The sequence below is a fragment of the Solenopsis invicta genome, chromosome 12 (genome assembly GCF_016802725.1).
Source record: "Solenopsis invicta isolate M01_SB chromosome 12, UNIL_Sinv_3.0, whole genome shotgun sequence".
NCBI lineage: Eukaryota > Metazoa > Arthropoda > Insecta > Hymenoptera > Formicidae > Solenopsis > Solenopsis invicta.
In genome coordinates this window covers 7,452,837-7,477,052 of record NC_052675.1, presented here as the reverse complement: position 1 = coordinate 7,477,052, position 24,216 = coordinate 7,452,837, and the positions used below count along the sequence as shown (strand labels likewise).

The 24,216-nt window shown below is 36.7% G+C and overlaps 1 protein-coding gene across 5 annotated transcripts; it reads left to right on the top strand.

Moving 5' to 3' along the window:
- Window positions 1–751: 751 nt before the first annotated feature.
- On the top strand, window positions 752–23,755 carry LOC105198300 (matrix metalloproteinase-14). 5 transcript variants are annotated; one of them, XM_011164966.3, is made up of 10 exons: window positions 752–1,713; window positions 10,817–10,940; window positions 12,625–12,732; window positions 14,330–14,484; window positions 14,589–14,891; window positions 15,006–15,141; window positions 15,254–15,390; window positions 15,485–15,805; window positions 16,301–16,382; window positions 21,476–23,755. In XM_011164966.3, the coding sequence occupies exons 1-10, from the start codon at window positions 1,579–1,581 to the stop codon at window positions 21,622–21,624; spliced, it is 1,650 nt and encodes a 549-aa protein (XP_011163268.2). In that variant the 5' UTR covers window positions 752–1,578; the 3' UTR covers window positions 21,625–23,755. The 5 variants fall into 5 exon arrangements, with proteins under 5 accessions (XP_011163268.2, XP_011163269.2, XP_011163266.2 ...); XM_011164967.3 differs by having other exon boundaries at window positions 21,142–23,755; XM_011164964.3 differs by having other exon boundaries at window positions 16,301–16,493.
- The last annotated feature ends 461 nt before the right edge of the window (window positions 23,756–24,216 follow it).

Sequence of the window (24,216 nt, the reverse complement as noted above, 5' to 3'; positions counted from 1 at the left end):
GCGCGGGGACTTATCTACATATGAAATTCATCAATCCCGACTTGTATGGGGTCTGCGGTCGTCGGCATCGCCAAAAGAAATTCTTGGGATCGTTCCTTAAAACTGAATGGAAAGTAGCTTAAAACTCGAATGAGTCACACGACTTTTTTTGGAGATATATGGTATAACTTTCTTCGTCCATAGATATTCGAAAGAGAATCTTAATGTTTAAACATATACTATCGGAATATCATGCAGAAAATTAATGGACAATTATTCACTGTAAACCGGTTCGTCGTCCCTTCATGATTGAGAGAAAGATGTAAAAAGAGTAATAGCATTCGCACAGTATCTCATTGTTTCATAAACATCATTGGTATTCGCGAACATTTGTCATAATTATTTAATCAAAGATTCGAAAAATGGACCAGCAATAAAAGGTACGTGATTAATGCAAGTCAGAAATGTTTAGTATATTATCTTGATATTATCTATACATGTAAGAAAAAGAAAAAAAGGCAAAAAATTCGCAATCGCGAGATCTTTAACGTCAACTAATAATAGACGACTCTCTCGCGATAAGATTAAGGGAGTACGGAAAAAAAAGTTTGTATTCCCTGAAACTTAATCCTTTGCACCCGATCTGACTAACTGTCGCGCACGTGAAGGCAGCAGAGCTGCAACATGTACCTGCACGTGTAGAAGCGCCGTGGCGCGCGATTGGTGACCGTGGCCATCGCGCTTATGGTGGGAGATCTCGATAAAAGTCAGTGGCAGACTGATTACGATTCAGAGTAGCGGTGGACTTCGGATAGAGCAGAACCGCGTATCCGCGTTTTTCATCGGCTCTCGGTTCACCTTTAACGTAGATCACCAGTCTATGATCCATCCTTACTCGTTCCAACCTTACTATTGATTTCTTCCTCCCTCCCCCCACCCCTTCTCATTCTCTTTCTTTCTCTCTTTCTTTGTCTTCTTTGCTCCTCGATTTCGAGTTCATTTCGAAACGGATTATCTCTACAAAAATTAACGGAAGAGGGAGGTCTCTGTCGAATTGAAAATCGAACGAGGTGCATGTAGGACGCGTACACGCGAATACGGCAAGGGATCGCGTTTGAAGCAACAGAACGAAAGAGCCCTGAAGCGAACCATCAGCGAGGAAAACACCACGAGATCGATAGTGTTGTGGCAACCACGTTTAAGACCGCCACCCTGCCAAGTACTCTGTCGAGAACTACGTTGAAAACGATTGATATCGAAGGATATCGTTTCCTTCGCGAGGAGAATTAATGCGAAGAGTAACACGTCGAGATCCCGATAGTACATTTTTAATAAACAAGACGTATTCTCCAAGTACATATCCATTATCTGGCATCGTCTGACGTTGCGATTTTTAACAACGGTTACAACGAGGTGTCTTCGAAAAAACACGTGCAGCGTGTGTATTCAGTGTTCCTCCAGGGGGTGTGTGAAGAAGCGAGTAGAGTAGAGAAGCGCATATACCGACGAGTAAGTTACGGACGTTACGGTGATCAATTCCATTGCGGAAATCTAGCTCATCACGCGAGCACGAGTTGGATCGAAAGCAACATCGGAATTATGACGAGGTGGACCGAGTTTGTTTCACGACAAGGAAGAGCCGATATCTACCTGATGATGATAGCGCTCCTCGTTTTGTACGCGAATACGGAAGCGGCACCGACCAATGTAGTCATCAGCGACAACACTGCCGCGGTAAGAAAATTGAAATAATTGCTTTTTTATACAAACAGAAAAAAATATATATATGTATAGACACACAAAGCTATAACGTAACTCTGGAAATCAAGTTTATCAAGGCTATCAGTTCATTGGTACAATTGATGTATACGCAGGAAATTTGTCGCGAGATACAGTGAATTATTTGCACGCCGATATTCGGGAAAAAGAAGAAAACGGTCTAGAGAGATGTAATCCTCACGATGCGTCACACATGAGTAATGCAAGATGGCATTGCGCACACGTATTCGCGTTAGAACGGCGAGTAACATTCCAAGGAAAAATGTTTATCTCTGATGCTGATATGCGATTACGTTGAGTATCCCAAATTATCTTTGCAACGTCCTCGCTACGACGAATCGAGCATTTTTAAACATTTTTTTGTTTATTTATTGTCACGCATAAAGGTCAGATTTGCGGACTCTATTAGAGCGATACGCTAGCAGCAAATTCTGTATTAAGACTTAAAATCTTACATATTTGGAAGCACGATAACAAACTCAATTATCGGTGTAAGTAAACTCTGAAATATCTTCTGTGTTATCTGGCGTTCTAGAACAGATAGAAACGCGGCACCTTGCATCGACTTATTTTCAATTCAACAACCGTTGATTGACTCGAACAAATCGCGACTTGGAACTCGTAGCGAAAATTTGGATTAATTTATTAACTCAATTTTAATATAATCTGTAATACATCCACGTGTCATAGTTAATAAGAAATGCCAAGATTTTAACTTGAAAAATATGTAAGAGGTGGATAACTGGATGAATATTTATTAATTTATTCTGCTACGATACTCGTCATCGCACGGCACACACTTGTTTATATGAAACAGTAGAAAAGTGACATGCAATGTCAATCAATAATTACTGTGTTGGTGAGTATGCATATTTAGAGTGGAAAAAAAAAAGTATATCGCCGCGTGTATCTGCAAAAATGACCGTGATCTTAAACAAAACTCAATACACACGAAACAAAAGCATTTTCAATATCTTCCAAAGTTTTAAAAATCTTAAAGTAATACAAAATTAGCAAAATTCATTTTTTTTTCGCTGATATGATTGAATCCGACAATATGATATAGGTTTGTCCAACCATAATACATTATTGTCCAGTTCTTGATAAGGTGCCATGTCATCCAAGTCGCGCAAGTACGTTTTTTTCAGTTTTTTCTTGTTAAATTATACTAGGAAATTGTAAATAATGTATGTTCCTCAACACGGAAATACACTATGCAGAGTCGCGTATGTTGGCCTTTGTCACCGTAATCGTCATCGGATTCACAGTCTGAACACGGACTGGCCGTCATTGGAATAATAACGATCCGATCATAGATATTCTCATCATCGCTCGATCTAGCGCTTTTTCGCGTTTGCTCTTTTACAAGTTAGTGGCCCCTTTTAAGGGGGCTTCGGCCCGTTTTCTTCCCGATTATATATCTCGATTGTACAAAATAAAAAGATAATTTTCGTTCCGTAAAGGGATTACGGATTACTTTTATTATTTTATTGTGTCGTTCAAGTTGAAGATCCCCCGCGGAGATCTTTCGTTGTATTGCTACATATAGATAGTAAAAGTTTACCGTTGGACAAATATAAATCCTATCTATAAATGGAATAAGAGGATTTTCGATCAAGACGCGTGGGGGAGTGAGTTTAATGCGATACAACAATGATATTTTTACAAGTTTAACAGCACTGGTGGCTCGACAGCTTTCTTCAACGCATAAATTGAAGAATAAAGCAAAGATGCAGCTCTTGCACAAGCACTTGAAACGCTCTTATTTGTTCTCAAGCACGAACGATATGTCGTAACGATTAGCGTCGAGTACACGTGGGCGAGAGAGAAAGACAAGAAAAAAAAAATCAAGGTACGCTATTAGCGGCGCCACGCCGTGCCGTGCGTCCGACAAACTCGCGGAGATGGCACTACACCTATCGATAAGACACGTGCCACCAATAGTCAGTGTTATTGATAATAAAATGTTCTTCCTTACAACTGAATAATCGAGAGGTTTTTTAAATCGTTAGGCAATAAATATTCCTATGCGTTCCAAAAGAAACGCATAAGCAGATAGACTTATCGGAAAATTTGCATCACTTGCATTACTGAAGCGATTGAGCGAAGAATCGTCGGTCAAATCTAAAAAAAAAACCGATAACGAGATATGTGAGATAAGTTAAAGATGAAAAATAGTTTCTTATTAATCGTTTGGGTGCAATAATGCTCGTGCACATGTCAATATAATCATCAGGCGTAATAAAGTGACTGTTTGATTTCTCGATGAAACCGCTATTTCTATTTCCGCGAATGCGTCCGTATGATTTACGTAACTCGACACGTGAAATACGCACGTGCAACTGTACGTTATGTAATACACTCTACTACTTAAAGGATTATTCTCGCTACAATCCGTATTCAACTGTTAATCTTAATTTGCTTAAACGTCTGTCTTTTATATGCTTTGTCATTGATTACCGTCGTACAAATGTATCTCGGTATCGCATTGCTCCGAGTCCTCTGATTACGAGTGTTTCTTTAAGCAAAACGCACTTCTAACTACTCCGATCCCTATACGCATTAGCATCAATGTCAATTGATGCTAATGCCTATAAGCTCGAAATGTTGAATTATCGATTATTGGAAATGGAAAAAAAAAGAAAAATTCACATTTGTGTCTGTTGCACCGCGATGACTCATGTGACGTATAAACTTAAATCGCGCGCTACTTGCGAGCTCAATCATTTTACTTCTATTCCTGCTGAATCAGCGACTTTTAAGACTTTTTTTTTGTGAATCACTCGCTTTCATCGTTTACTAATCTCGCAACATGCTTCTAGATGAAACCTTCCAATGTTATTATTCAAATTTTAAATATTTTGTAAGCGCATTAATCTCATCTCGGGCAAGCTTCATGGGTCGATATTTGTCTATAAAAACTTTCGGAAATAGTAGATTAATCATAATAGTATTTTTCAATGTCAAAAAGATGTTAAATTATTCTGCAATCGCACAGCTTGGTCAAATCAGTTGCTTTCCTATCGATGCAACGTGACGGAACGTAAATAGATAAAATGACAAGATGATAAGTGTCGCGCGTTTCAATTATTATTATTACTTATACTCGATTCGATATTATTGCGATATTATTTAACGAAGATATATTTAGTTATACATCGATTTAATGATTGATACAGTATTTAAAAAACGGGGTATCAGATTTCGTTTTAATTTTGTAAAAATAACATGTCTATCTTTTGACGTGTAAACTCATTTAAATCATTATCTAAATTTGTTTTTTCGAGCTTTGACTTACGCTACTTTTATTAAGCGTAAAAGCTACCGTGAGATTATACACGGAAAAAGCATATTGTACAAAGCAGCGCGGTGGATGGTCGGAGAATTATTTTTTATATTCAAACAACGCGAAAGAAGAGGACGTGGAATACTGATGGCGTTCGCGTTGACAAAGACCTCTTCAAGGTCGATGCGATACTCGACACTTTTTTTATGCACTTTTTTTTATTTTATAATTAACAAACTTGAAATTATTCAATTGGACAGCATTTGGCGATCAAAGAAAAGATTGTTTTTTTCTATAGAATCATGTTTTTTTTTTTAATTATTTTATAGTTATCGAATGTATACAATGATGAAATTATGATTCAAAATTTTGATTCAAAGACCTGAACAATAAATACGTTTAAGCGTTTATTGACTCTTAACTAACAATAAGAAAGACCCTTAACTAACTGTTTTATAACACATTCATTTTTGTAACAATATTTGTCTAAATTAACATACACGAGCAATTAATCTCATTTCGTAATTAAAAGATTAAAAGAGGAAAATTGAGACGTATCGCTTGAAATGTTCCCGACGGAAATTTGTAAAAATAAGCAAAAATAAAGAAATTAGACAAAAGATTTGATTGAGAGATTGATATAGGAGATAGGAATATATTTCAAAGAAGATAAGAAAACTTTTTATTTTCCTGGAATGTCCAGGATATCCTGTAGATACATTTATTAACTTGAATTAAGATATGACTCACATTCGCTAATACGTGCCAAATTCATAATGCCAACAACTGCTAAAGATGCGTTTTATTCTTTCACATTACAAGACCAAACCACGCCTACGACAATTTAATCTTTTAAATTTGTTATCTCTTTGTCCACTCGTGCTTTCACGTAGGCGGCTAGATATCGATCGTATATAACCGATGGAGAGAAACCCTTATTTCTACTACTCAAAGTTTATGGAAAAATGAGATGTAGCCTGCGGCACGTGTAAGAATCTGGAATAGTTTGAGTAATTTAGTTAGAGATAGAAAAAAAGAATATATATGTATATACATACACTGAGACAAAAGATTAAATATATAAATGCTTAAATTGAAATTTAAATATTTGATGTACTTAAGTCAAATAAATAAATACTTGAAGTGAAAAAAATTTAACTGAGTTTTAAAAATTTGGTCAAGTTAACAATTTTTTTTTCCCGTAACATTCTGTGCTGTACGAGATGTGTGCGCGCGTATGTACAGCACAGACATCATCACAAGGGTTAGAATCATGCATAATTTACGTATTACAAGTTATTGTGTTTGAAAGAAGAAAAGAAAAAAAGAATTCTTATATGGACGCTGAACCAGGTTGTTATCGTTGATAACGCAAGATAAAATACCGCGTGTACACAAACTCGATTATTTAGACGCATTTCACGCGCATCGGATACTCTTGATTCTAGGCACAGCAAGTTTCGTGACTTTCAATAAAACGATAAAATTATTGTAGTAACGATGTCGACGAAGATGACGACATTTCTTATGATATGATATATAATCGGAAAGAGAGGAAACGATGGAAATCAATGAAATTAAATTTGACGGTTAATATCGCGAACATGATTCTAAGCGGTATTCGGAAGAGACATTATGTTGAGACAGAGTTGCTCGAGTTTTCATTAGCATAAAACACTTGGCCTTTGCGGTATCCTGCTATCTACTAATCGTACAAGTTGACGTACAGGTTGACCTAGATACTACCTTTATCTATTTTCGTCAGAATATTAAGTCAAATTTTCAAATTTTCATTTGCTGTATAAAATAATATATAGAAAAGATAGCAGGAGAATAAAGAATTATTGAGAGAAAACTGTAAAAACCTATTAATTTTGGCAGTATCTTTTAAACATCTCAGATTGGATACTGCGTAGAGAAATTAAACGCTGTTGCAATCTACTGCAAAAGTCATTGATTACTATACGTTTGCAAGTAACACGAAATTTCAAGAAGCAAAAATTCAGGTCACGGAAACGAGAGCATTGTACTTGATATAGGGCGAGTAACGTATATCAAGTCGTTGGTCCGTCACTTCAAGAGGATTAGTAGATACACGAAAGAAAACATGTGGAAAATTTCTTCTCTATGTTCAATTACATCATTGTAATACAATTCGTACACGTCTTGGATGATAAACGTATATATCGACGGTATCCAAATCCACAAGATCAATAGGCGCAGACTTTGTACTTTCAAAAGAATACTTGCGGTATACCTTGAAAGATGGATTCAAGGTAACCTGGATATGAAACATTTCGTGCTTAACGCGGGTATAATTACGGCAGCAACGATATACAAAAATTACACGTTTTGTAAGTACGAGAGATTTCTCTACGAGAAATTCATACCGACGATAAGAAATTTCTCTTGCCATGCTAAATTCGTTATGTTAATTCGCAGACACGAGTTGCAGATAAAAAATTCATACGGCATTCGGTGACGTAATTAAACGACGGATACTTGATCAGTTTTTTTTTTCTAAAAGATAGGTATGATATAACTAGGAAGGAATGAATTCCTGCCGATCGTGTGCAGAAAAAATAACTATTCTTCAGAGGCTTTATACGCCAATTTTTTTTTCTTTGTTGCAACGTTAAAAAATTTCTATACGTTTCGTTTTGTAAAATAAAATTAAACTTAAAGAATATAATCTTGCGCGTGTATTAAGACTCTCTGGTTGCACTCGGAACGTTATTCCGACTTAAGCGATTCATGCGCGGTCATAAAATATAATTGTAACCAAGGTTTTTCAACCAATGTATTGTGCATCTTTCCGCGCGTACGTTTCCGGTTACACAAGGAACATCCGGATAATCATCAATCGCGTGTACATGTGCCTTCCGTGCTCGAGGCAGGCACTATAATTGTGTCCCCCTTATATTTAGTTACCAAAACGCTACAATTTAATCAAAATTCAATTCACGAGCAATTTGGACAGTTAACGATATATAAATATGCGTGTGTCTATGTAGACGCACACGAGCGCGCGTGCGCGCAGACGTACATTAGTAATAGATACGTTAATCATCTCGGTGTACTTCACCCATTCGCAATTAATTGAAGACAATCGCTGCCAATGCCCGCCGATCGATGATTAGTATTCATTAGGAAAACCTTGAATTCCAGCGACACCTCGGCCGCGGCGCGGTGCAGTGCTGGCTGAGTCAAGTTATCGAATACGTGGAAAACCAATTGGCTGATTCAGTCGCGCCGTAGTATAACATACATGTGCAGGTATACGCAAAGATACTCACCCGTACACACAAATACGTATATGTTTGTATATAATATGCACAGAAAGAGCGGAGGGGAAGATAGGAAGGGAATCATTCACGCATGACACACGCGCGTGGGTACGGGCGCACTCCACTTACGTTCATTCATAAAAATCTCAACCTTCGTGGAAGTTGACTTGTCTGGAGTGAATTACGAAATTTGTGATTCGTAAGGACATTGAATCATCTCGTTAGGCGTGTTCTTCTTACCGTCTCATTTCTCGCACGGTTCATCTTTCTCTCTTGACCCGTTGGATAGAAAAGAAAAAATATAATTAACTGTGTGTGTGTAAAGAAACAGTCGAAAAAGGATAAACCCCGCTGAATCAACCGGAAGAAAACGTTAATATTTATTTAAACGTTGGTGAAATTAAACGTTAATATTTATTTAACTTATCGTCCGTCCAGTCTTACGAAAGTAATTTCTTATCAACGAGATATAGTTCTGGAAATTCATAAAAGTTACGCACACGCATTCTTTCTCTCTCTCGTTAAACTCCTCACACTGTAAAATTTGGTAACGAAACTCTGTTAAAGAAGAAACATTGAAAAATTGTAGCGAGTAGTTGCGATGTAACGATCATTGCATTTATGACACAATGAAAACGGTTGTGATAGACATTAATATTTCATTCAGAGTACAAGTGATTAATTTGATCCAAAAGTATGAATCAATGACATAAGACTACACTTGAAAACGTTGCATCGTTATCAAGGGATGCATCGGATTACTGCTGCGAAAACATCCGAATGAATATACTCTTTATGCGTTCTCCTTCCCTGCAACGGCATGACTCACGCAGCAACTTCGGAATTACACTACAAATCACCTTTTGTTGCTGATCCAGTTAACGGAATAACAAAGTCCAATCGTTTCATGTTTAAATCTGTATAATCGCGCGAGAAAGAGTATCGTAATTTTGCATCAATTGCGGAAAGTCCTATGATGTTTCCTTAAAGATTTTCCGCGAATAATTCTAAATGATACACGATATTCTGACGTTGATCGTGCAACGTGTTGTTCAACTGAATGGAATATTAATCGAGACATAAGTGTGCGTAAGTGTCGTTAACTAACAGTAAATCCCGCTGTCAGTTAGGTCAGTCCCCTCGCCTCGTCGCGCGTCGTAGCTGCTTGCCTAATCCGCCTAAATCCAAGGAATACGAGATTACTTTGGTAATTCTCGCGTGACTTACATCGCATTGACTCCTTTGCGCAATAGAAATTGATGCGACGATTGTCGGATTCTCTAATGTTGACCTCGCGAGTGTTCGACACTCCATCCCTTGTACAAATAGTTTTCAAGTTTTTACAATAATAACAATGATCTCGTCTCGTTTTATTCAAATTTCAACGTTATTCGATTAAGTCGAATATACTTTCTCGATATACACGCGCAAAGTGAAGAGTTGAATTTTGTCCTAGTATTGTACGCGCGCATTAGGAATACGCGTTTGTGCGGCGACGGCGGCGGTGGCGGCTGGTCGAGTACCGCGGATAGGAACAAAATCAATACAGAGAAAGGTAGCGCCGAAAGAATGCACGCGATAGCAAATCGATTGGCTAATGCACGCTTTTCACGCGTGCGACACGCGCTACCACTGCAAATTGCAATGGCACATTAGAAACGAGTGAGCTCTGTGAAGATGACTATTTTACACGAATCTAGAACGCGCGAGAGAAGTAGACAGCGCTTTCCGTGCCCGATATAAGGGATGAGTCATTCTTAAGGAGGTAATCTGTACTTCGTACGTAACGTCATCCGAATTGACTCTAATGACGATCTTCTGCGGGTCGTATCATCCTTGCGACACGAGCCTCTTTGCGCTTCTTCGCAAGAAAAGAGCACGTCTTGTCGTAACATATCGGATCGGTATATTTTAGATGGTGAATTAGAAATATGTCACGTACGATTGGCATTTGCACGTTGTGCCGCAACGATAAGCGATGCCTGTGTATTGGCAAAAACCAAACACTTGGAGGAGGCTGAATCCGTGCGATGCCGGTGACGTAGTACTATAGGTATAACACTTGCAGAGATTTCTTACCTGCGCAATTATAATTACATAATAAACAAACAATCGGAACAAGACCGACAAACTCGAGGGCGTCGGCAAATTTACACGTGGATAAGAAAAGTTCCTCTATCTTTAGTTATTCGCCTTCGTAAGACGAAGCTCGTAAAACGTCAATGTTACATTATGGCACCGAGGCCGGAGATTCTTCAATTCTTTTCTTTGCGGAATGACGTAAAATGACTTTCTGCATGCAATTTCGTGCGCGCGCGATATCCTTCACAATATCTTTCTTTAATCTCGATTCTAGAAAATATCGCTACAGTTTGATCACTGTAATAGTGAGAAAAGTTAAATGATACCTGCATAGATGTGCATACGTTACATTATAACAAATTCTTAAGAGAGATGCGTGGAACAGCATGTTTAAATGTTACAGAATTATCTGTCGCAATACGGATATTTGCCGCCGATAAATCCGGAAAATGGTGCCTTTTTAAGCGAGGAGAAGCTGACGACAGCGATAGAAGAATTCCAAGCGTTTGCTGGCCTTAATATAACAGGTATGTTAAACTTTATTTACTTGTCTAAATTTATTCTTAAACACATTGCACATGCATGTATATATAAACATGTAATATATATGCATGTGTATCGTATGTATAATCGTAGGACCTAATGAGTTTTTTTCTTTTCTTTTTACCTATTATCGAATCTTAATGGATGCATCGGTATTGGTGATTCAAACGGAAAATTACGAAGAATGCGGTTATTCGGTGCTGCAAGTGTATGACTGAAAAAAAAAAAGAAAAAAAAACAACTTTTTATGTGTCTATTTGTATTTCATGTACAATGTCAAATCGTTCGAGGAGCGATAACAGTGGTTCCCTGTCAATGTCTCTTTCCCCCCCTCCCCCTTGCCCCGGTCGATTTAGATCGTTAATGATAATGAACAGCGATGATTCAGAATTCGATGAAACGCAAACTCAACGTTCCAGTCAATGAGTCATTAATGTAGTAATGGTCCCGTCTCTCTAGTGGCGGGCAATCATTTTGGGAAATACTTGCTACAAGAAATATCGATTTGGAAAATACGCAACAGATCTTAAAATAAGTGTTTTGCAAATTAAGCTAATAATTATAAGGACCGAAATTTTTGATGACATTTAGTTTGCGAATATATAATATACAAACAAAACATATAAAAAAAGAGAGGAAGTAATGGAAAAGATCAATTAAAGAGAGAAAGGGAGGGGGCCTCGACGGTCATTTTAGTAGTATACATACTATACGAGAGTCCAGGGCGAAACACGAGCGATAAAGTCCAATAAAAAGCGAAGGTGAACGGAAGAGTGATCTAACTGTAAAATTGTAGGCCATCGGTAGCGGCATTATTCGAGATGAAGCGTGTTTGCCAACTGCAATCTGCTGCATTGTTAATGTATTTGCAATTGCTAATAAATGTAACTTTTAAAAAGAAATATAGTGCAAACGCATACAGAAATCATGTGACTTTCACTTGAATTTTAATATTACTTTCCATAACGCGTCGGTATTCATTACAATTCGGTTAGATTCGAGACGTAACAAAATCATTTTTATCACGATCAAAAAGAAATATTGAATAAAATGTAAAACAGTGCATTTATAAAAACTAACTGCATGCGATATATTTTTCTCACATAAGATTGAGGCTTGAAAAAAATATTGTATAATTTTTGTTGCACATTGCGCTCCGCCGCTCAGCAACGATGAATCTGTAAATATCAAGTCGCGTGACTGCGCTGAGAAACTAGTAGTAGCGTATGCACGAGTATTCCCACATACTATGCACATTATGCATACATACATGAGAAATTAATACGTGCATAGAATACGAGAAATACACACACACACACACACACACACACACACACACACACACACACACACACATAAACACACATAAACACACACACGCACACGCACACACATAAACACACGCGCGCGCGCGCGCAAAAGAGCATAGACTGCCTAGAGATGTGCCGCCTACCACTAAAATACATCCGTCGACACGGACTGTTGTATTCTTACAATCGATTCCGGATAGCTAATTATTTTTATCGCGCAATTACTCTGAAGATGATAGAAGGCGATAAAACGCAAGATATTGATTTTCGTAGAGTAACATGTATAATATCCTTCTGCCCGCCGGGAGTAAAGAGTAATACATAACAACTCTTAAATTTATCATATTTTTTATTTCAGGTGTATTAAATGAAGAGACTGCTAAGCTTATGGCTACACCAAGATGCGGTGTTAAGGATAAAGTTGGACCAGCCGCCGATGGAAGATCAAAGAGATACGCTCTTCAAGGTGAGTAGAATGATTGTGATAGAAAACGGTACGTCTGATGTAAAGCTTGATTGAAAAATCAAAAGATTTCGTCACTTTGCACGACTAATCGACGTAATTGACAAATTGAAGAAAACTTAATGCAATCGAGACAGTAGACGTAACCGCGCGACGTGACACAATTTTACGTTTGATCGATCGCGATCGATTATCTAATCGACGGACATTTCCCTATTGAAACTCATGGAAAGTCTACGTAAAATACAATATCGTAAAAAAAGTTGGAAAGTTGAAAAAAAAACTACATTGAGCGTAATTACTATGAAATAATAAAAGAAACCGGTTACATATCGAGATTCTATAATAAATATGCAGATTTTTTAACACATCACGTTTAACACGTCAGTCTTTTACGTTGAATTTTACGATGAATCACGCATCCCAACTTCCCGTTGTCTCGCTAACACTACGTGATACAGAGTCAGTCACCCTAAACGGGTCACGTGGATCTATATCGCGACAACAGTCTGTCGGATGTTCCAAATGCATTCTAAATCAGCCGTATGAATTTACTCGAATCAACTGTTGCATTTTGCATGCACTTAGCGATCTAACAATAAAACGATGATTGACGATCGTGTACTAACGAATCGACGAGAAAGAGAGAGAGAGAGAGAGAGAGAGAGAGAGAGACACTTTCGACAAAAAAAGCATCTAGTCGACTCTTGAAAATTCTTTGTATTCAAACGTGTAACGTGTGATTATGGTACATTTTTTTGGATATTTACATTTATGCGTTGAAGCGTCTCGCTAAGATACGCTTCTCGATATTTGACCAACGTCGACTTGGCGCGTCAATGCTCCAATCGTTTTAGTCATGTCGCATTGAAAATAAAACTAAAAAGTTTTGGTAAAGACATTCTCACACGTGACGGAATAATAAAGCGATCGCAGGTTTACGTTGGCTAACCGTGACTTTGAACCCAAGCACGTGTGCTTCGTGTTTCAGTGAACCCTGCTTGGTGCCAAGTTCGGCCATGCGTGCATCCTGTAGGACGTTGGTCGTGCAAAAAAAATTTAACACATCCAATATAACTGTGCTAAACTGTTTCTCATTTAGTTCTTTCGAATTTTGCATAGCGATCAACAGATCGCGTTGCGTAAGAATCCACGTCGAAACGAGATGCGCGATATAATTGTCACGTATACGCGCAACTGTTGCATAAATCGTAGGCTGTGTAATTGTAATGAGCATGTAACACGCGAGCCGCGATTTTATAATTTCTATGGGTAATAAACAATTTATGCGCCAGGATGCAGTAACACGTGCGTCGCAACAATAGTAGTGGAAGATTCGCAACATTGGAACAATACATGAACGTTGAAACATACGTGTATCGCAGCAGAATTCTATAGTGTAGACTCACATTGATACATTGGCGTGTAACGGACATGCATACGCTGATAGCCGCGAAAAGAAAGGTCTTTGTATGCGCGCGTGCGTGCGAGCGTGTGTGTTGGGTGAACGAGAATCACGTCACAATATTTTGAAACAAAGCACATATCCTCTCGCACTTCTCTCCACGCGTTCTCTCACGTATAAAATGCTTTACCGTAGGATCCAGATGGCGTACGAAGAACCTGACGTATAAAATTAGCAAGTATCCAACTGGTCTGAACAAACAAGAAGTGGACAAAGAAATCGCAAACGCGTTCAACGTTTGGTCGGGTGAAACTGACTTGACGTTTACCCGCAAAACGGGACATGAAAATGTAAGACATCGAGATATATAATATCTGTTTACTTGCGTCAAGTCGCGAGCTAACCGATCTCAGAGCGAGTAATATTTTTTCCTAAGTAAAAGTGATTCGTTTAGGTTCACATCGAAGTCAGATTCGAGGTAGGCGAGCATGGCGACGGTGATCCTTTTGACGGACCCGGTGGTACCTTGGCACACGCGTACTTTCCCGTGTACGGTGGTGATGCTCATTTTGACGATTCCGAACGATGGACCATCAGAAGTTATCGCGGTACCAATCTCTTTCAAGTCGCGGCTCATGAATTCGGGCACTCGCTTGGCTTAAGTCACAGCGATGTCAAGGAAGCTCTGATGGCACCTTTTTACCGCGGTTACGATCCACACTTTACTTTGGATCAAGATGACGTCAGCGCAATTCAAGTATGCTCGAAAGTTAAAATTTTCTATTCTATGTACAAGTTACACTGGCACGTAGACGCATAGCGTGGATGTATAGCGTTTAGACTCGAGAATAGCGATACGAAATCATTTCAGGCTCTATATGGAACGAAAACCAATTCGCGAGGAGCGCGACCTTTGCCACCTGCCGAAGAAGATCCTGAATTGTGTAAAGATCCCAAGATCGACGCGATGTTTAATACGAAAGACGGCGATATAATTGCGTTCAAGGGTACGTATTAAGCTTTATAATAATAGTATTATATTTTTTATTAGTAACAATGCGAAGAGACAGAAAAAAGGGCAAGAATATTAAGATACTATCACGGAATTTTAATTTTCAGGAAAATATTACTGGCAATTAACGGACAACGGTGTGGCCAGCGGCTATCCTAGACGTATTAGTAGCACGTGGAAGGAACTTCCGTCTAATATAGACGCTGCATTTACATACAGAAATGGCAAGACTTATTTTTTCAAGGTAACCGTTCAAGCTCGAGCCAAAATCAAATCCAAAGTTGATTTGGTTTTTTTTACATTACCGTATCGATATTATTCAATATGTAATTATTCAGGGCACGCAATACTGGAGATACATTAATACAACTATGGACGGTGATTATCCGAAGGAAATTAGCGATGGTTTTACCGGCATTCCCGATAACATTGATGCAGCTACCGTATGGACTGGAAACGGCAAGATTTACTTTTACAAGGGCGCGAAATTCTGGCGTTTCGATCCAGCTTCGAAGCCACCAGTTAAGAAAAACTATCCTAAACTCGTCCAAAATTGGGAAGGCATACCGAATCACATTAACGCGGCAGTGACCTACAAAGGTTTCACGTACTTTTTCCAAGATAATGCCTACTATCGATTCAACGACCGAATGTTCAAGGCAAGTGTACGACGGGTATCAAATTAGTTTTTTGTTACATAGGTATTTTTACTCTCAGTTACATATATAATAATGACAAAAATATATGTATATATAGTTTGCTATTGGAAAATAATATCGAGAACGTAATAATGTACACTTATTCTTTTTCACTACCGTATTATGGAATTGAATTATTTAAATATATATATATATATATATATATATATATATATATATATATATATATATATATATATATATATATATAGAACGTGTCTCGTTATATAGAAAATTTACATTTCTATAACATCTATAAGATTATATTCTTTATGAAATAAAAGATTTGTTCGCGTCGCATGCTCCAAGAGCACTTGGATCACTTGGATCACTTTTATCACCAATCACAGCATTAATTCTAATGCTGTGATTGGTGATAAAAGTGATTCAAGTGAGCCAAGTGCTCTTAGAGCATGCGACATAAATAAACCTAAAATTATCTGTTGGATTTATCAGGTGGACGACGCTAAGCCCGCTTTCCCAAGATCGACAGCGTACTGGTGGTTCGGATGCAAGTCCGCTAATAGAGGGACACTAGGTAATGATCACTGGCCATTCGCAATTGCCAGTAATCTGGACGTGGTTGATACTGATACACACGACGATTACGGTAGTCTTGACAGCGTTGGCGACATCATTCTAGACGCAGGTACAGGATCTTTATCGACGCCTGCCTAGCCTCGAAAATAATGTCAAAATATCCATTGTCCGCGACAACGCTTAGCTCAAATTGAATATCCCTTAAAATGAATATAAAAGGAATCTCAGTTTTTTTCAATAAATTCATCAAGTTTATTTCCCCGTTTATTTTCTTCGTGAAATAGTTAATCATAGATTTTATTTCTTTGGCTTTTATCGATACGTCCGTCAATTATTGTTACTGTACTTATTAATTGCCATTAACATGCCATCGTAACGTAACGTAATGTTAACTTAAGAATAACGAGATGAATAAGTTTCCGCGAATTCGCATGAATTGCGCTTCTTTTAAATTAATGTTTTGGAGAATCGCGACAGTGGATACCTAGTAGTCTATTTCGCTTGTTCTAATTCGTTGAAAATAATCGTGGAAACAAATAATCCCCTTGGTATGGAGGCAGGCAGGAAGTGCGATATTAAAAACTTTAGTATCTCGTATATACCTGGCTACTACGATACTAGGGCTACATCGCGTGAAAAGACACGTGCAAGCAATACTTGAGAGAGAGAAAGAGAGAGAGAGAGAGAGAGAGAATGTTGTAATGCTGTAATATGCGCAATACAACGAGCGTCATCATTTCAAATAATTCTTTCATATCTCGTGCGTTTTTATCACATCACAGATCGCTAAAATCACAAATGTGACGCAACGCATATGTTTTCGCTACATAATGAAACGTATTTTGAACATTAGCAAACGTATCACAATTGAAGCTCTATATATCGACACGGAAGTTACGAAATTAGGTAACTGAAACATGGAAAAATTAAGTAATGCTTGCACGATTGGTCTCTATACACGTAGAAACATCAATAACATTATTTTGACAGTCTTTTTCTATACATGTCTATTCACATCATTACCAAGTTGAAAGGTATTAATAAGGTGTATTAATTATAGTTTTGCATTTCATAAAGCTAAATTAACATTTAGTGCCACATAAAACATTAATTTATTAACGCATCATCATTCACTAACATTAACATAAAATTGTACATAATTTTAACTGTATAATCGCTAATCACATCGCGTCACATCGCGTATAATCGTGGATTTGCGCGTTTTGAATTCAGTAAAATCACTTTAGAAAGCTGAAATAAAGTCGATATTATATTGTTGATACTTAAAACTTTATTGTACGCTAAAGCCCAGAGTATTTATTAGCCAGGCGACGCGACGGTTGAGAAGAATTTTATTTTTGAAAACACCGAAACGTTGAAAATTATGTGGTGATCGCGCAAAATGTCGCCGTATATCATCGTCGCCGCATCCAGTTTGACAAGACAAGAGTAAATATATTTTAGAAATAAGAGTTTTTTTTTGTTTTTGCCTCGCTTACACGAATTTACGGCTTTCATTCGTTGGTGTTCGTTAGCACATTACGGTTATGGTACTTTGGCACGCTATTTATATCTCTTTCGTCCTCTTTACTTCCTTTACGCGTATTCTATACATGTCTCTATTTTCGTCCTTTCCTAGAGTATGAAATTTTAGGTTAGGTATTATTAGTACATAAATATGTTTCAAAAATATGACTTGTATAAAGCATGAATCTTTCCTTGTGTTTCTTGCATCATCGATCATAACTTGAATGACACATGTAGAAAGTAGTGATGGGTAACACCAAAGTTACACGTCTCATCAAATCAACACACGGCACCAACTTATTTTAAAATCCGTACACGTGAAAGCACACGCGTGCACCTGCACACTAGCGTGAAACAGGGAGGTGCATGAGAGTCACCCTGCCGTTGACAGTTTGCGTTGTTTGGAACTTAATCTAGCATAAAAGCGTCTCTTTTCGCCAACTGCTCCTTCTAACAAAAAATACGTCGACTCTAACGGAAAATCCTTGCTCCTTCCTAGAATTGTAAATTCTGATTTTTATTCGTTCTTTTCCTCTTACTACACATTACTTTTTTCACAAATAATTTCTTCAAAAAATATTTTTACCCGCAAATACCGTCTGTTACATGCACGCATCGTTGCACAAGTATGTACTTAATCTCGGGTATCCGTCGTCAGGTATCCATCTATCGAAAATTAATATTTTAAAAACATGTGTTTTCTAATAATCATGTTACGCACTGATTCTGAATTGCACAATCTCTCCTTTTTCCCTAAAAGCTATATTGATTGCTGATGGGGTTTATGAGAAAATGCATATTCTCTTTATATTCTTTCTCCGTGTTCTATTTTATCGATGTGATTCTTATTTGGATTACAAGTATGTATGCGCCGTCTAATAGATAATTATTTAAAAATCTATAAGAGGAATTCGGAGCACATTGTATCCTCCAACGAAACCAGCCATCAAAATTATGTTCAGAAATGCCTCCTCCAATGTATCATTTTTTATTTTTCTTGTTACCGAATGTTAACAACGAAATGAAGATAAAATAATACATAGGAGTACAAATGATATGAATGATACGATTTCTGAACGCAACTCAAATGTTTCTCTCTTTGACGTATGTATACAGTTCGTGCCAGGTATGTCTGGGGTCCGATTCTAGGGTCCACGTTTGTTCTTAGTTGTTTTTACGTTTATGACTATTATAACCGGATGCTGCGTCAGCGATCATGAATGTAGTGTTAGTAAATTGTTTTGACAGCCGGTTGATGTAACCTCAGTTTTGATCGGTGAAATCTCAGAAATATTCCAAAGCTTAATTGAAAGGAAGCGGATCAAAGCCTTTGATATATCAGATAAGTTGTAGTTTTGAAAATAAAAAGTGCTATTATTTCGCAATAAGAAAATATACTTTGTGAGCTGTTTTGCTCACAATTACAATTAATAATAAAACTTGGTTCGAGACATTACCGTATTCCTTAATAAATGTAAGGATAGTCAACAACGGAGTGTTTATGACGATAATTATCAAAGGCTTCGATCCGTTTCCTTTCAATTAAGCTTTGGAATATTTCTGAGATTTCACCGATCAAAACTGAGGTTACATCGGCCGGCTGTCAAAACATAATTTGTTTGAAATAAACAAAAAATAACAAGTAACACTACGATACATTCATGATTGCTGACGCAGCATTCGGTTATAATAGTCATGAACGTAAAAACAACTAAAAACAAAACGTGGACCTTAGAATTGGACCCCAGGCATACCTGGCACAAACTGTACGTATGAGATACTCTACGTAAAATCTTCTTATACATATATGAAATTTGTATTTTTTTTACTTTTATACTTGCAAAATTGTTAATAAAATTAATCTAGTATAATTAAAATTAATAAATATGTAATATTCTGGTTTTGCTGCTAATCACGGATGCTAGTCACAGATGTTCTAAATGTAAATTTGCAATTCCAAGTCTTTCGATCGAAAGAGAATCACGAGATAGAAGACGGAGAGCTAAAAAATTTATAAGATACATGCGCGACATGTGTTCATTACTTATATCTAACACGGGGATGTTTAGCATACACTTAATTAGTCGATATTAATTATAAAGTAATCGATATATGTACATTCTTATGTATTTAGTGCTTGTAACGAAATGGCAAATGATTTGCCTTCACAGTGCGACGATTACGACGTAATTGCTAATCGTAGTATTAGCTATTCATTTTTGCAACGTAACCAATAGTTGAAAATTTTTATTTTCCTTCCAAAACAGATAGCAATATCAAATGAGAATAATGGAAATATATATGTATATATCGAGCATTCCATGTCAAGTAGGCCACCTTTCTTTCATAAGAACTTGATATTTTATTTTGACCAAAGACGGCTTAAAATCTTTCTTGTCGAAAATAAATAGTGTCGATCCTTACGAAAAAAAAGGCTCACTTGATATGGAATGTTCAATATGCAAGGTGTTCCCAGGTTAAACAGCCAAACTTAAAATATGAATTCAGGACCTCGAAACAAACAAAAATGTTCCTTTGGACGTATGCTCGCAAACGCTTTGTTCAAGAGATATTTACGTTTGAAGTTGCAGAACTGTATAGGAATGAATAATGTCGAAATAAAATATATTCTCTTTATTGCTTTACAATAATCAAAATTAGTTATCACATTAAATATTTTGTTAAAAATGATGACCTCCTAGCCTGGAGACAAACATTACTATCAATGACAGAACGAGTGGCTGACTAATATTGTGCATCCGTAATTTTTTCGTACGCTCGTACGATTCTTCGTTTTAATGATTGAAGGTCATTAACAGGTATTCCATACACTTTTTGCCTCAGAGTACCCTACAAAAAAAATCTAATGGTGTTAAATCAAAAAATATTTCAATTATTTATTCCTACAGTTCTGTAACTTTAAAAGTAAATATTTCTTGACGAAAGCGTTTGCGAGCATACGTCCAAAGGAAAATTTTTGTTTGTTTTGAGGTCCTGAATTCATATTTTAAGTTTGGCTGTTTTACCTGGAAACATCTTGTATATAAAGGCGGGTAGTTTTGGTATTTAAATATAAATTACGCGCCTGTGAATAGCACTAAATACTGATTGTGAGCTGTAAACAGACAACAGCAATACTTATTTGCAAAAGAAAAACGTGAGGAGACTCACTTCGCAAGTCAGTACGATCTCCACCACCCGCATTAACCGGGAGCAATCGCCTTTTCCAGACGACAACAATGTACATCCCGAATTCGGGAAAAAGTGAGCGCGACCCACAACCGGTACACGTGCCAAATATCCCGATTATTTATTTGTGCGCGGAAAAACCAAATAAAGTTCCAAACAACAACAACAACAACTACAGCAACAACGTCAACTGGCAACGGCAGAGAGAGAGAGAGAGAGAGAGAGAGAAGGAGATAGTGTGAGAACTGGCATCTTCGCGCACTCTCCTTTAACCTGTACTAGCTGTTTCGCGCTCTCGAATGTGCGCACTTGCACGTGCATCCAATCGCAATTTCACCTTACGCGCTACCACGATTCAAATTTCGAATTCGACAGGAGGAACCGACGAACTCGTCACATCATCGAATCACGATAACGGAAACTCTGGGTCATCCGCGAGTTCACTGCATCCATTGGAAAAGAGGCAGCAGCTTGTGCTCAGCATTGTGACTGCGATCATAGCGAGGTTCGTCGTGGCTACGTAAAGGCACCTGCAGCTCGTCGACATCGAGAAACGAGCGAGTATACGTACTTGCTCTAATAATCGGCCGATAAGCGGATTTCTTTCTTACTCTTTCTTTTTTCGCGTAAATGTGCGAATGTCGCTTTGAATGCCGATCGTTGACATTGGCGGGCTCAGAAACTTGCACTCTCGATATTTAAGTAGATAGCTAGAAAATTGTGACAAGCGATTTAAACTATTGAGAGTTACGTGGCTGCGTAACGCAAACGCACACGCGGCGCGGCGCGGCTGTAGCACGTATTTCAATTTCCACACGTTTTTATAGATGCAAGCGCAAATGTGTGTGTGAATGTGTGTGTGAATATGTGTGTGTGTGTGTGTGTGTGTGTATATATGTATGCATTATACTATGAATCATTATACTTTGAATGATGTTTCACGCGCAGTAATGTAACATAGAACGTTCCACACTGCCTATTTATTCGCGTGTCCATCATTTGTAAAAGACTTTGAGACTTTCAAAGGCACTTATTGATTCCAACCGTTCGCGAGAGATCGCAAAGTGCTTAAAAGATATTAGGACATTGCGACATGACAATTTATAATTAATAAATAATCGGATAATAATTCTTTACTGACAATATTGTAAAAAAATACTTGTTGAACAATGAAAGTGTTATGTGAATATTATAGACTCTTCTACTTATGTAATGTAAATGCTAAAAGTACCACTAAGCAATTACAGATTATATATTATTTTTATTCAATATCTAATCTAACTTGCATCGCGCGCGATCCATTTATATGTTTATAAATATCTGTAGTGTCATCGTTGCTGCGTTGAACTATACTAAAGTGACTGTTATCTTACATGCAAGTGCCTTAAAAAATATTTTTGTAATTTATACAACTCTCTAAAAAGAATTGTAAATGCCAGGTCCATTTTAGCGCAATTTTTTCTATGTATTCATCACTTCAAACTAAGTAAGCGTTTGATTTCCTTTTCATCATGCGATGTGTTGTATGTATTTCAAGAGAATCCTTATTTTCATATAAACGCTTTCTTCACGTGGTTTTTTTCAATAATACCATATTTACAGTGTAGTTGGATATATGCACATATATACACAAGGTATTAAAAAAAACCATTCAGCATTTATATGGTAGATAGTAAGTACACACCGTACTGTGCAAAAAACCTTAATAAACATAGGTCGAAAATTCAACCGTTTCTGAGACATAAACATTTTCACATATTAGCATCATGAATAGTTTTCTGGCTTCTAAATGTCGAATGCAATGTTGACATCAGTGTTTATAAATCACTAAGGTTTTTTTACTCTTGTCAATATGGTGTGTACTATCTACTACATAAATGCTAAATGTTTTTTTTTTTTAATACCTTGTATGTATGTTTACATGTATATATACATATATTTATATGTGAATATACATATAAAATATCAAGAAAGTATTAAAAATAACTATAAATCATGTCAGTCTGATTTCTGACATTAATGGTGCTGTATGCGTAAGAATTTATATATCTATAGACACAGTTTTTATGTATATAAAGTGCCTTTTTTTTCTAGATTTTACAAAATAAAAGCGCACTTTAAGACGCGTTTAGCAAAAATATATAACAATTATCTTTTTGATAAAGAAGAAAGATACTACAAGACAAGATTATACATCAAAATTATTTTCATATTGGTTAGTATTGACAAATATTAAAACAGCCTTGATACTTGGGTATCCCACATATTTTCAAAAAAGTGTCTTAGTGTCTAATACTGCAAATGTTTAACCAGTACTTAATTGTTAAAAATTATATTTAGCTTGTAAATATTATCAGAGTACAAAGAAAAAGGCTTTGTAATTTTTATTAATATTAAATAAGACAACTTACATGATCTTGTTTTGAGCTATTTGAAACAGCCCACTCTTATTTAAAGCAGCTTAAACGTTATTTTATAAAACATATAAATGTAATGGTGCAACGCCTTTCTTTGTGTTACTCCTGATATTAGAATATTAATAATTCGTATTGAAACTTGCCACGCTATTATGTCGTGCCTTGAACAAAATCTCTATTGTATTATATTTTTCATTGTCATACAAATAGTATTAATAAATACATATGTTTATTTTAATTATTTCACATTCTTAACACATTTTAGCTGTTTGCACAGTTTGCTTGCACGCTACACACATACAGAATTGGGAACGTTACCTTACAAAAGTAACGCGTTACTGTTACTTTGTAAAAAATAACTCGTTTACCGTTACTCGTTACCGATTTCATAAAGTAACGCGTTACCGTTACCGTTACTTAAAAAAATAACGATTCGTTATTTTTTTGTTATTTTTTTTGTAATGCTAAAATATCAACTTATTTGATTTTAAAATTATATTATTTAATAATTAATATTGTATGTAATAATAAATATTAAAACTTTCAATTCTCTAAACTTATATACAATTGTATAGAACCTAATTTTTTTTATATTTATGTAACTTGTCTAATAATTTTTCGAATTTTTTATATCAATATCTTATTTACTTTTTACCATTTTTATACTGCACAATTTTTATAGAAAATTAAATTAAACAT

What these genes read in the sequence shown, in the direction of transcription:
- LOC105198300 (XM_011164964.3), top strand. Translation starts at nt 1,579, where the DNA reads ATGACGAGGTGGACCGAGTTTGTTTCACGACAAGGAAGAGCCGATATC. An exon ending in CGATATAATTGCGTTCAAGG is followed by an intron (nt 15,142 to 15,253) that starts GTACGTATTAAG and finishes TTTAATTTTCAG; the next exon opens with GAAAATATTACTGGCAATTA. An exon ending in GCAAGACTTATTTTTTCAAG is followed by an intron (nt 15,391 to 15,484) that starts GTAACCGTTCAA and finishes GTAATTATTCAG; the next exon opens with GGCACGCAATACTGGAGATA.